Raw genomic sequence first — 14,518 nt, 5'->3', positions numbered from 1 at the left:
CCAGCGGGAGAAAAATTTGAGCATCAGCCGCCTGAGCTCCATTTTGTCGGGAGCCTGCTCCAACGAGGCACGTGAGTGCCGTTTTGCCACTCCCCCGAGCCAGCGGGAGAAAGATTTGAGCAGCAGCGGCCCGAGCTCCATTTTGTCGGGAGCCTGCTCCAACTAGGCACGCGAGTGCCGTTTTGCCCCTCCCCGAGCCAGCGGGAGAAAGATTTGAGCAGCAGTGGCCCGAGCTCCATTTTGTCGGGAGCCTGCTCCAACGAGGCACGCAAGTGCCGTATTGCCCCTCCCCCGAGCCAGCGGGAGAAAGATTTGAGCAGCAGTGGCCCGAGCTCCATTTTGTCGGGAGCCTGCTCCAACGAGGCACGCGAGTGCCGTTTTGCCCCTCCCCCAAGCCAGCGGGAGAAAGATTTGAGCAGCAGCGATAACGGCGCGCCGCCGTTCAGCGCGCGGCTAAGGCGCACGGAAAAGGCCAACATGTCCAGCCTCACTCACAAGCTCATTGCCTTTCTCCTAACTCCAACTGCCTATTAGACAATTGCCCACCCACCATCATGAAATCCCCCCCCCATTCAAAGCCAAACTCTTCAATTGGGTCTCACTATGCCTATCCACTGGTCACTTCCTGACTGAACTTGGCCACATTCTCATATCTCCTATCCTTAAAAACAACAAGGAACCCATCTCCTCCACCGCCAACTACAGACCCATCGCCAACATACCACTCTTCCAAAAACTCATGGAAGGCCTAATTAACCATGACCTCATGAATTACCTAGAAAAGTTCAACATCCTTCATGACTCCCAATCCGGCTTCCGCACAAACCACAGCACAGAAACTGTCTTAGCTGCCCTGACCAATTACCTTCTCAACCTGTTCTCACTGGGCAAAAGCGCCCTAGTCCTCCAATTCGACCTGAGCAGCACCTTCGACCTGGTCGACCACGATATTCTGCTCAGCTGCCTTGACTCCATCGGCATCACCGGCCAAGTACTAAACTGGTTCTCAAGCTTCCTAACTAACCGTACTTACCAGGTCCACAGCAACGGAACCTTCTCCCATTACTGGCGCAATCCCTGTTTAGTCCCACAAGGCTCCCCCCTATCCCCCTCCCTTTTCAACATTTACTTGGCCCCTCTGGCACGGACACTAGCTGACTTAAACCTAAAATCACTCATATACGCAGACGACATCACCATTATCATTCCCCTAACTTCATTCACACAGCAGACAGAACAACTCACCTCTTCTGCCCTCACCAAGCTAGAACTATGGACCTCACAATTCAAATTAAAATTGAACACCGAAAAAAACAAAATTTTTCTGGCAAGTCCTACCCATAAACTAACAAACACAACCGCCTAGAAGTCGCAAGATTATGGCGGTATAGAAAAAATAAAGTTATTATAAAGTTATTTTTCCCTGAAATTGAACGGCCTAGACTACCCAATCAACCCCACCATAAAAATCCTTGGAGTCCTCCTAGACAGATGCTTGACCTTCGAAGATCATACCAGTGCCCAGGTCAAAAAATGCTTCTGCTCCCTCTGGAAACTTCGCACCATTAAACGCCACTTCGACCACCTTTCCTTTCGTCTTCTGGTCCAATCACTAATCTTAAGTATACTGGACTATTGTAACATCATATATCTGGGATCCTATAAAAACACCATCAAACGTTTAAGAATAGTCCAAAACGCTGCCGTCCGCCTCATCTTCGACCTCAAAAAATATGACCACGTTAGCCCCTATTACACTAAACTCCACTGGCTGCCGGTGGAGGCAATGATCATCTTTAAATTTGCCTGCCTCTGCTTCAAAACCCTAGCAGGCTCTTCACCAATCTACCTATCTGAGCATCTTGAAATTGCAGGCCCCTCTCGTACACGAAACACTTACCTGTTTTCCTTTCCTTTCCTTCCCTGAAAGGCTGCCTCTACAAGAAATTCCTCGATAGATCCCTAGCATTCCAAGTGGGCAAATGGAACAAATGCCTTACAGCCCTCATCTCCAATTCCCCCACCTATCAAATATTCAGAAAGTCAATCAAAACTTACCTTTTTGACAAATTCCTCTAACTTCTCCCCCCCCCCCCTCTTCCCTGCCTCCTCCTCTGACCTCGACTCACCTCCAGTCTCTCCGACTCCCCAATCCTGTTAGCCACTAAATGGCTTAGCAAAATGGATCACTCAATCCAACTAACTTTCCCGTCTTCGTTACTCCTCATACTAAATGCCTCTGCTCTACCATATCGAACATCACTGTATGTAACATTGCCGTATGTAACACTGCTGTATGTAACTCACAGCTAATGTAACTTCATTGCAAATGTAACTTTGCTGTAAAAATAACTTCACTGTAAATGTAGCATCGCTGAAAATGTAACTTCACTGTAAATGTACAGTCTCTTCATCTGTTAACCGCATAGAATTTCCATGGTAATGGTAAGAATAAAGTTATTATTATTATTATTATTACTCTTACACAAAGTAATGAAAGATACTTTATTTAAAAACTGGGAAACTCCCCTTTCAGTCCAGGTAGCTTCTAGAAAGATAGGCATAATGTACAAAATTCAAATGTGTCCAGGATTTGTCAGAACTCAACTTCAACACCATTCATTAGTTATGGAATCTGCCTCAAGTGTTCACGCAGCTCCACAGTCTTACCCTTCTGCTCCTCCAGGAAGAGTATCCAGAACATTGGACTCTCGGCAAATGCATTGTCCAGTAATCTATGCTCCTCAATAGAATTCTGGACTACCAATTTTACATGTTTCTTTGCTTCAAGTCTTTATTAAAGCAATTCTCAGAATTTGAGGAATTTCTCCCCTCAGACAAAGCAGTGGCAACAATTATCTAAGAACTTGTTTACTACTTGAAAGCTCATTGTTAGAGCAGCTTTCGATGACTTTTGATGTTTCTTCCCAAACATCTACAGTGTAATAAACCATTTTGCCTGTCTTCGCCACATAAAACCCTTGAACTGCTTTAAAAACTGATGTAGAAAAACCAAATGTTTTCAGATAGCCTTAAGACAGGGGTGTCCAATGTCGGTCCTCGAGGGCCGCAATCCAGTCGGGTTTTCAGGATTTCCCCAATGAATATGCATGAGATCTATGTGCATGCACTGCTTTCAATGCATATTCATTGGGGAAATCCTGAAAACCCGACTGGATTGCGGCCCTCGAGGACCGACATTGGACACCCCTGCCTTAAGACAATCGAAAAAATGGGTCTAAAGCACACAGATATGTCAGCAATTAAGAGGAATAAAATTTGAAAAATAAGCATCAAACTAGATACTGCATCTTTAAATTCCAGTGACTTTTATGTTTAGATGATACAGCACAAATCAATTACCTTAATGTTAAAATTACCAAGAGAATATCCAGAATTATACTTAAGCAAAATTGCTCAAAAATGCAAATTTCAATGCAACAGGTGTAGAGGCCCTGAACAGTTGGGTAGCCACCCCTGAGCACCATATTCCTTGCAATCATTTTTTCAGCTCCACCTCCTTCCTCAGGTGCTGTAGCTCCTCAGTTTTTTCCTTCTGCAAACATTCAGAAGGTATCTAGTCTGCTCTGACTTTTTTGTAACAAAGCTTGCCCCAGACTTTATCTGGGTCTACACAATCAAATGGAATGGCAACCTGACATGAGAATATCACAAAAATCTGTATATACTGTATAGCCAAGCCAAGGTGGTCATGTGTTCCTTCTATTTTATTATGGCGTTTATTTTTGAAACAGATGGACATCTCAAAATGGCCAAAAAGTCCATATGCTGAAAATGCCCAAATCACGATTTTCAAAAGGCAGAATTTGGGCTTTTACACTGCAGTTCATCTAAATAACAAGGAGGCATGCTGGAGGTGTGTTATGAGTGGGACTAGGGAGGGCCCAAAATTAGAATGTGTTTCAGCATTAATGGAATGGGAAGAAACGTTCATGGCAAAAAAAAACATTTTTATCTAGACCTGTTTGTCACATCCAGGATATAAAAAGGTGTCTCCTAGTGGTTACTGACCCCCTTCCTTCTCCCCTAATAAGTGAAAGTGATAGTGGATACCAGGCTTTATTACAGCTTCAGGTATTATGGCCATTCCTTTTTTTTTTTTAATTTCTTTATTCATTTTTAAACTTACATCAAGTGTACAGTAAATATCAACCAAATATAATACAACATCACTTGAAAAATTTTCAATATCATACACCAAGAAGATTTAACCCCCACGCCCCTCCCAAATTCATATACAACTAATATATACCACATGAAAATAATATCTTATGACAATCATCTCTATATTCTTAATGGAAAAACAAGAAATCCCCCCCCCCCAAATCCACATGTGTATTAAGATTGGGAAAAGTGTAGCTTATTCATTACTATAATTATGGCCATTCCTAATAAAGCAGTAAGCAAGTGTAAGGAGTAACTTGTTGGTCAGTGCAATGGACTTTGAACAACAGGACCAAGGTGTAACACCCACTTTAACTCTTATTTCTGTACAAATATTTGTCAGCCCTCCTGGAAAATGGAAATACCTACTGTTGAATTTATAAGACACCTGCAAACATGATGGCTATTGTAGTGGTATACCTTTAAGTACGTACAGTAGGTTTTATCTGTTTCTGGAAGGCTCACAATAACATTCAAAGAAATTAAGGTGGGATTTCAACCTGGGTCCTGTTATTTAAAGTCAACTGTACTGACCACTAGACTGTTCTGAAGGGATGTCTGGCCATTTTTGTACAAATCATGCTAGACAGTTTTGTGCCTACTTTTTTTGGTGATATGTTTTGGACTTTTTTATTTTAATAAATTTGTATTGAATTTTTAACTTAGAAACATCCACTAACACAGCACAAAGCTAAATGAGCCACTCATGTTTGTTCTTCACAGTGGCCCCAAATTAGTAAACAAATGCACAAATATAGCATACAGTCAACCCCCTTCCACCCATCCACCCACATCACATGTTAATGCACAAATACAGTAACTAAATATTGTCACTAACCAATTAAGTTCTTTCTGCTCACAAGCTTCACCTCCAGACCACCCTGGCACCAACTGGACAGTGCTGCGGCAGTCAGAGACAATATTCAATGTCAGGCTTAAATTAGCTGAATATTGCTTGATGGGTATCTCAGTCAACTTTGTGCCTTTTCCACTTACACTGTGTCTTTTATTGAGATGTGGTGACCAGAATTTCCTTCATATAGGATTAATATTGACCCCCAATAGAAGTAGTTACTCTATTATACTGTTTTTAGATTTAGAACAAAAAACAATTGAAACATGCTTGTCATTTGGTACGCAAACATGTTTTAATTTGTATTTAAAACAAATTCTTCTGAGTCATTTTTAAGTTTTAGCATAAGTCTTAAAAACAATCTTTGTTAAATTTTTGTTTTGCCCAACTCAATGATATATATAGGCACATAATGATAAATAAAATAGACATAACACGTGACCATCTTGGCTCTGATATATACCGTATTTGATACAGGGGATAGATTTCTGAGTACTTAAATACCATCAAAACTGACCAAACTCCTCTACCATGTCTGGGATTTTTCATTATTTTTTATGACCCTCAGTCGTTTTGAAATGTTGACTGCTATACTATCCAGTCTTGTTTGCATTGAACCTTAACTGTAAAAGTGCTCAACCATTCCTCAAAATTTCTTCCTTAGAAATAAAGGTTAAATAAAAATAAAACTATGTAAGCTGATATCTTTTCCATTGGACTTAGTTCCCAAAAGTTAGTCATAAAACTTATTAGCACTCTTCCTCAGGTCAGAACAGAATGAGCAAGATGGCATTTTACCAAAAAAGATAAATGAATCATAAAAAGTATTCAAATGATAGTATTTCTTCTTAATTCTACACCCTCTGTTCTGCTACAGATTTTAGTGTCATCGACTGAAAGATAAACATTCCCTGCTAAGCGTTTTCTAAACATTCTCTTAATTTGACTCGAATTTCTTGTTCTCTAGTTACAGTACTTTTCATTAAAACAGTGGTAGCAGTTTGGCTCTCTTGTATAGTAAGAATTTTTATCATCAGGGCAGTTTTAAATCTGTCATTTGTAGGAGTTGTTGCTTTGATGTAATAGTGAGAACTATAATGCCTGATTATTTTGGATTTCATTACAAAGCTGTTGTGAAAATGGCATTCAAACACTTCTAACCCAGACAATAGATAATTTATCAGTTGTACTAGTATGGAACATTTTTAAGCACCCAGAGAATCGTTAATCCTGGTAGCTTGATAACTCACTGCGGTAGCAAATCATCTAATGAGAGATCTGTTTTGACTTTGAAAAATGGTTTAGCCATAAGAATGTAGAATTTTTAAATCTGGAAGCTGGTGAAGAGTTACAGCTATGAGCTTAATGCTTGTAAAGAAATGGCAGATGATAGTCAAAATCAGTTACACTTTCTCTTTGTTGTTATTACATATTGTGTAAAGTCTGTATTTCATTATTTGGGATTTACATGATATTCAGTTGTTCGTTATCCTTATTTCAGTGTTTGAGAATTGCCCACTCCCATACCCTGTGGTTAGCAAATATGGCTCTAATTCCTGTATCACTCATTGACTGGAAATGAATCCACCAATTATACTCCTCACCAACACCGTGAGGATTACCTCAGTAGCTGCGTTTCTCTCTCTGAAGATAGATTATATCTCTCCTGCAACATGCAGTGCAGGCAGTTAACTGAAACTGAAAATTAAGGACTATAATTTGAGTTTGTACCATACATTTTGGTGTTCTACTATATTTTTTGATATGACGAAGTCTGTAATAATTTCTTTCTTGCCCTACTATACTAAATCTAGTTGCATAGCCTATAGAAAAATAGTTGGAGAGATCCCACTGCCATGTTCTTAACTTTCCATAGTGTAAAAATAAATGAGATGGCAGATCCAAAATATTAACTCTGTAAAAGGTTAGCATGGTTGTGAATTAAACACAAAGCAAAATAAATTACTATAATCCTGTACAGTAATCCTCTTTCTAATTTAAATTTATAAGTTTAAATGCTTATTCAGAATTGATTGTTGTTTACTGGATATGTTACTTTACACCTGGGATTAAGACCAATAAAGAATAGTTACAGTAAGCTAACACTGATGTTAATTCAACCAAACTGGAACTTGCATGTTTTTATTTTCCTTGTTCTGCCACTTTTTCCCCATGTGAGGGAGGATCCATGACAAGCTGTTGTCATGTTGCCCTCTGGATACTGTATTTATGAGTAGGAACATGATATTTAAAGTGACAATACCTACTACACCTGACAATTTCATTTTTCTTTTTAATTTTTACTGTAAGTAGAAGGCTGCAATGAGAATGAAAAATGAAGACCTATCCTGATCTACATTGGTAAAAAAATAGGATGATAAACTACAAACGGAGCTCCAGTTAATGTATTAGCTTTGCTTGAGAAAATGCTGGCAGCTAACTCTGGCATCTCTAGCTCCTTTTCAGCACCACCTCTGTGGATTATTGGAGGCAACGCCACAAGGAGAGTGAGTACCAAAGCAGCTCCCAGTTGGTAGCTTTCCTCTGACAAACCATAGAGGTGAAGAGATGGAGGAAAGAAGAGTTAATTTTGAATTTCAAGCAGTTTAGACAGCCTATTTGATCACTCTAACATCGTCATCAGTTTTTAAGGAAAACTTGCATTTCAAAATACTTTTGGTCTGGAAAAAGTAATTATAGATATTAAATGTCATTTTCTCTAAGGCTGTCGAAGAAGAAGATAAAATGACACCAGAACAGCTGGCAATAAAGAACGTTGGTAAACAGGTAAGATGGTTTTTTTTATGTGGATGAAGTAAATGTGTACTTTATATTTTCAATTTCAGACCAGTAATAGGGGGTACATGTACTTTGCTGTGGGGTCATGCTGTCAATTGTTTGTTTGCATAAAATGTTCCAGCAGAAATTTTGAAGTCCTTCAAATCCTTGTCACAAAAAAGGCTTGACAAAATCTAGTTCATTTCAGGTCAAGTGAATAAGCAGCAATTAAATGTGCACTGGAGCATGCTGCATTGGCACATGGGGACAAGATACTCAGCCAACCTGCTGAGGATTTGAGACTTTATCATCTGAGTTTTATCTTCCCACTCTTCTGATTTTGCTCCAGATAGGTTAAAATGAAAAAGGGTTGTGTGGAGCACCAATAGAGAACCGAATATTAAACTATCTTTTTTGTACCATGTAGTGTTTTGAAGTTACCTCATGAGTGGTACATCTCATGCTTTATAGTTCAGTTTGCATTACTAAGGCACTACCTTTCAGTTGGCCATCTGAACAAGTCACAAAGTACATCATTCAGTGAATGTGATTGGTTTGTATTTGGCTTTTGTTGCACATGTCATTTGAGCCCACTTGGATCTTCTTACATTTGAAGAAATATAGGCATAATAACCAATTTTTAGTGGCATAGAGACTGCATAAATGTAAATGGACAACTTATGCATTTACCTTTTATATAGATTTTCAGAAATCCTATCCACTATTTGTGTAGTTTAACTTGGATGTTAAGTTATTTGGCAAGTAGCGGAATATCCCATGCGATAATTAGTTTTCAGCCTCTCCCCTGTGTGACCCCCAAATCACAGAAAAATACATTATGGATAACTGGTTGCTTAGCAACTTAAACAGCAAAAGTTATGTTTAAGCCCCCAAACCTGGTTTTTTTTAGGGGGGGTATAGAAAAGCATTTATGTGAATGGTATCAAGCCAGCCAAATAAGTTCTTTCTAATATCAACATCTGTCTTTTGCAAAGTAAATATTTTATGAACACTGACAGAAACCACTAGATAGCAGATTGTTGCTTGGATATGAGGCATTTGTGCAGGCTTCTTAGACCTGTCCTGGTTGACACTACAGCCACAGCAAGTATGCAGAGAGATGCAGTTGTATATACTGGAAAGCCAGTATATGCAACTTTATTTCTTGCATATCCATTGATAATCCTGAAAATCTGTTTCAGAAATAGATTTGTCCTAAGAATATTCTTCATTGCTGAGTTAATGTGGCTTGATACAGGATTTTACTGCGCATTAACCACAAATCTAACATGGCATTTGTACTATCGTTTTATTCCAATCATTTCTTAATGTTCCCATTATTGTGCTATACCTGCACACAGTTAATGCAGGAGCACTTAGTTCCTATTGAGGAAGCATTAACCGTTGGCACACAGTAAGTATAATGCACTAACTGGATGACGTTTCCATGCCCATTCCCTGCCTTGTCACACCCCCTGAGAGAGAAATTCTGAGAAATTCATTAACGCATGTTTTTCCACAAAATGCCTTAACGCAGTTGTGTGATAGGAAGTGCTTAATGCACTTTAGTAAAGGGATTTTATTTTATTTCTGTTTATTACCTTGACAAGAACACATACTCCCTAATCCCCACCTTCTGGATCAGTGGACACCAGATGCCCTACCCCTTTTTCCCCCAGAGCTCTCTGTTCTTTTGGTCTGGAGAACCTACATGCTATTAGTCCCCCCTCCCCCGCCCCACTCCCACTCCGACCAATAATACTTACCTAGGCCAGGAAGGCATACAGCGGCATTCTTCTCACCTCATTATCAGTGACAGCCACTGTTTTGTGCTACATTGAGATGCACCAGGGAAATAATTTTAAATCCAATAGGGGAAAATATTTTTTTTACTCGGAGATTAGTTAAGCTCTGGAATGCATTGCCAGAGGATTTGGTAAAAGCAGTTAACGTAGCTGGTTTGAAAAAAGGTTTGGACAAGTTCCTGGAGGAAAAGTCCATAATATGCTGTTGAGACAGACATGGGAAAAGCTATGGATCAGTAGCATGAAATGTTGCTACTATTTAAGTTTTGCCAGGTACTTTGTGACCTGGATTGGCCACTGTGGAAAAAGGATACTAGGCTAGAAAGGCCATTGGTCTGACCCAGTATGGCTATTTTTATGTTCTTATGAATGCACTATTCAAATTGTAAGCTCTGGCAAGATATCCCTAATAGTCCTGGTTTTATATTATTTTAATTGCAGAACATCCATTCTTGTATAGTTCAAGAAGAAATCTCCCTGCCTTCAGTAAAATATTACACATAAGATACACAGAGATATTAAGCAGAGCAGTTGTTTTAAGCTTCAATCAATCATCATTTATAAGTAATTTGTGTTAAAATGGTGTCTAAGCTCCGAGCATAGCAGCTGAAACAAATATTTAAGTGTTTGGGAACATCCGCTGACTGACCTTTTCAATGAGTCTTTGGAGTCGGGAGTGGAACTGGAGAATGGCAGATGTGGTCCCTCTCCACAAAAGTGGAAGTAAGGAAGAAGTAGGGAATTATAGGCCGGTAAGTCTGACTTCTGTGGTAAGCAAATTAATGGAAATGCTTTTAAAACAGAGAATGGTCAAGTTTCCAGAATCCTGTGGATTACAGGATTGGAGGAACTCCGGTCCTCAAGAGCTGTATTCCAGTCGGGTTTTCAGGATTTCCCCAATGAATATGCATGAGATCTATTTGCATGCACTGCTTTCAATGCATATTCATTGGGGAAATCCTGAAAACCCGACTGGAATACGGCTCTCGAGGACCGGAGTTCCCTACCCCTGCACTAGAGGTAGGTCTTGTCAGACAAATCTGATCAATTTCTTTGACTGGGTAACCAGAGAATTGGATAGAGGATGTGCGTTAGATGTGGTGTATTTAGATTTTAGCAAAACCTTTGACAGTGTTCCACACAGACATCTAATAAATAAACTGAGTGCCCTTGGGATGGGTCCCAAAGTGATGGGCTGAGTCAGAAAATGGTTGAGTGGAAGGCGACAGAGAGAGTGGAGATCGCTCTGAGGAAAGAGATGTTACCAGTGGTGTGCCTCAAGGTTCTGTTTTTGGGCCTGTTCTTTTTAACATTTTTATAAATGATATTGCTGAAGGGTTGTCGGGTAAGATTTGCCTCTTTGCAGATGATACCAAAATTTGCAATAGAGTAGACACGCCGGATGGTGTGAATAACATGAAGAAAGACCTGACAAAGCTTGAATGGTCTGAAATTTGGCAGCTAAAATTTAATGCTAAGAAATTTGGGCTGCGAAAACCAGAAGGAACGGTACAGTTTAGGGGGTGAAGAACTTATGTGCACGACGGAAGAGCAGGACTTGGGTGTGATTGTATGTGATGATCTTAAGGTGGCCAAACAGGTTGAAAAGGTGACGGCGAAAGCTAGAAGGATGTTACATTGCATAGGGAGAGGTATGGCCAGTAGGGAAAAGGAGGTATTGATGCCTCTGTATAAGACTTTGGTGAGACCTCATTTAGAATATTGTGTACAATTCTGGAGGCCGCACCTTCAAAAAGATAAAAAAAGTGTGGAGTTGCTCCAGAGGAAGGCTACTAAAATGGTGTGTGGTCTTTGTGATAAGTTGTATGAGGACAGACTTAAAGATCTCAATCTGTATACTTTGGAGGAAAGACGGGAGAGGGGCGATATGATAGTCATTTAAATACCTACGTAACGGACGGCCACCAGGATGATCTCGGGGCTCAAGGGTCTCTCGTACGAAGAGAGACTGAACAAATTGCAGCTCTACACTCTTGAGGAACGTAGGAAGAGGGGAGACATGATCGAAACATTTAAGTACCTCACGGGATGTGTCGAAGTGGAAGATGATATTTTCTTTCTCAAGGGACCCTCGGCCACAAGAGGGCACCCACTCAAACTTAGGGGCGTAAAATTTCATGGCGACACCAGAAAGTATTTCTTCACAGAGAGAGTGGTTGATCATTGGAACAAGCTTCCAGTGCAGGTGATCGAGGCAGACAGCGTGCCAGACTTTAAGAATAAATGGGATACCCATGTGGGATCCCTACAAGGGTCAAGATAAGGAAATTGGGTCATTAGGGCATAGACAGGGGGTGGGTAAGCAGAGTGAGCAGACTTGATGGGCTGTAGCCCTTTTCTGCCGTCATCTTCTATGTTTCTATGTTCTATGTTTCTATGTAATATAAATGTACATGAGTCGAGTCTCTTTCATTTGAAAGAAACTCTGCAATGAGAGGGCAGAGGATGAAGTTAAGAGGTGATAGGCTCCGTAGTGATCTGAGGAAATACTTTTTTATGGAAAGGGTGGTAGATGTGTGGAACAATCTCCTGGAAGAGGTGGTGGAAACAGAGACTGTATCTGAATTCAAGAGGGCCTGGGATGGGCACGTGGGATCTCATGGAGAGAGAAGGAGATAATGGTTGCTGTGGATGGGCAGACTAGATGTGCCATTTGGCCTTTATCTGCCGTCATGTTTCTATGTTCTATGTGAAATATATACTATACAAATGAACTGAAAATTAGAATGAATGAAGGCCATAGTTTATAACTTGTAATTCCTGTGAGTCAATAATACATCTAGTCCCTAAGGCCCGGACTCTGTAACCATTGCTGTTGTTGGCAGCTGCCTTAAAAGCAGCCACCAATCATGCCTTTAATGTGAATTGCACCTCCGTAGGCGCTTTAGGCTGCCTAACACCACTTCTGGCATTAGCCAAACCCACAGTGGCATTAGACAGCCTAAAGTACCTACGGAGGCACAATTCCGGCGCTAACTTTTTAGGCAACTTGAAACTCAGTTAAAAACATTGTTTCAATGGCATTTTTTTTTCTGAGTATAGGTGCCTACCAGTGCCTTTTAGAGAATTTAGGCCTAAAAGCTTAACTCGTATTTGAAATTTCAAATAAATATATTTTCCATTGATATTTACAGTCAGCAATACATTTGTTCACTTCTATTTCAAAAAAGTAACATCATTCTGTTTTTGTTCGCAGGACCCAAAACGTCATTTGGAAGAACATGTGGATGTTCTTATGACATCAAATATTGTTCAGTGTTTAGCAGCTATGTTGGATACAGTTGTTTTTAAGTAGCAAACTGAATGGGATGGCTGTAACATACTTTTTGTGTATATTCATTTGTTTTCTCTAACTCTTAAAACCAAGGACTACTGTTGGTTTATTTGGTTAAACCTATGAATCGCAAACTGTGTGCCGCGGCAAGATTGAAGGTGTACCATGAGTCGGCTGCTGACTGCCTACAGAATGTGCCTCTTGTGGAGAGAAGCACATCCTATAGACCACAGGTGTCAAAGTCGGTCCTCAAGGGCTGCAATCCAGTCGGGTATTCATGATTTCCCCAATGAATATGCATGAGATCTATTAGCATACAATGAAAGCAGTGCATGCGAATAGATCTCATACTTATTCATTGGGGAAATCCTGAAAACCCAACTGGATTGCGGCCCTCGAAGACCGACTTTGACATCTCTGCTAGACAGTCAGCCGACGCCTTTCCTCCTCTCTGCACCTCTCCAGTTGAGCACACACACATACCTCCCTCCCACTTGTGGCTCAGGGCCTGTCTTTAGGGCCTTTGGGCATGCGTAGATATCGGTGTGATGATGTCATGCATGCGTGTGATGTCATCACATCGATGTCCGCACACTTCCGGATGTCCTCCAGCCTTGGCCCCCTATTTAGTGTGCCGTGGCTCCGGATAGTTTGCGAGACATTGGGTTAAACAGAAGACATTTGGCTTACTTTGCAATCTAGGCGCAGCACTGTAACACCTTTTAGCATCTGCTGTGCAGTTACCTATGTTCCTTTACCACAGGCTTTTTACAGATAACCTCAACAGTTAAAGAATATGTCATATTGGAAAAGTTCCCTTTTAATATTTGAAAAAAAAAAATAAGTATAGTAGTGCATATATATTTTGATTGTTGTTACCTAATAAAAACATATTTACACCTATCTACGGTAGTTTATTGCTTAGGAAGTTTATGCCATTGGTACTAAGTATAACATTTTGTCAACACTTTTTTTCTGAGAAGGATGTAAACACAAACAGATCATCTTTTACATATAATCTTATTAACAAGTAAAAGATCAATGTAATTATTTTAAAGAAAACAATAGCTCACACTCTGGCACAATTCTTCAGCACTTTTGTGTTGCGTTGCCATTTTGCTTCAATTGGTGTTTTGCCAGAAAAGGTCTACTTTTAATTAATTTTGGCAGATGGGGTTGGAGACCCAATCCATGTCTGTCTGCCAAATTTCAGGAAAAACACAATTCAGTATTTTAATGTAGATCAAGGACAAAATATTGCAAATTATTAAACTTAAAAAATTGTAAAATCTTTATTTTTCTTGTTCTCATTCCTAGAGTTCAACCCAAAGCAGATATCTTTTGTTTTAGGAAATAAATTGAAGACCTTGTTTTTGTAACATTTTATTTAGAAGGGTGCACAAACAACAATTTGAATATAGTTTAAAAGAAATCAAAACAGTCCCCTTAGATTTCATTTCTGCACCAGTTTTATTAAGTGTGGAGAATATAAGGTTTTAGGTGCTTAGATCATCTTTTCCAGCAAAATACTTTTGACTACTTTGATTGTCCAGAACTCGGGCCGTGGCAAAATCTACCAGCAGAACATGAAAATTTGATTTT

The 14,518-nt window shown here is 39.9% G+C and overlaps 1 protein-coding gene across 2 annotated transcripts in view; it reads left to right on the top strand.

Moving 5' to 3' along the window:
* The window catches only part of PSMD14 (proteasome 26S subunit, non-ATPase 14), a 190,818-nt gene extending 176,968 nt beyond the window's left edge, over positions 1–13,850 (top strand). For both annotated transcript variants that reach the window (XM_033946246.1, XM_033946247.1), the window contains exons 10-11: positions 7,763–7,825; positions 12,839–13,850. In XM_033946246.1, the coding sequence (XP_033802137.1) occupies positions 7,763–7,825; positions 12,839–12,937 (162 nt within the window). In that variant the 3' untranslated portion in view covers positions 12,938–13,850. The remainder of the gene's footprint in view (positions 1–7,762; positions 7,826–12,838) is intronic.
* Positions 13,851–14,518: the final 668 nt, after the last annotated feature.

Source organism: Geotrypetes seraphini, chromosome 5 (assembly GCF_902459505.1).
Source record: "Geotrypetes seraphini chromosome 5, aGeoSer1.1, whole genome shotgun sequence".
In the NCBI taxonomy this organism is placed as follows: domain Eukaryota; kingdom Metazoa; phylum Chordata; class Amphibia; order Gymnophiona; family Dermophiidae; genus Geotrypetes; species Geotrypetes seraphini.
The sequence above is the reverse complement of the archived record's forward strand: the minus strand, read 5'-3'. Positions and strand labels throughout refer to the sequence as shown.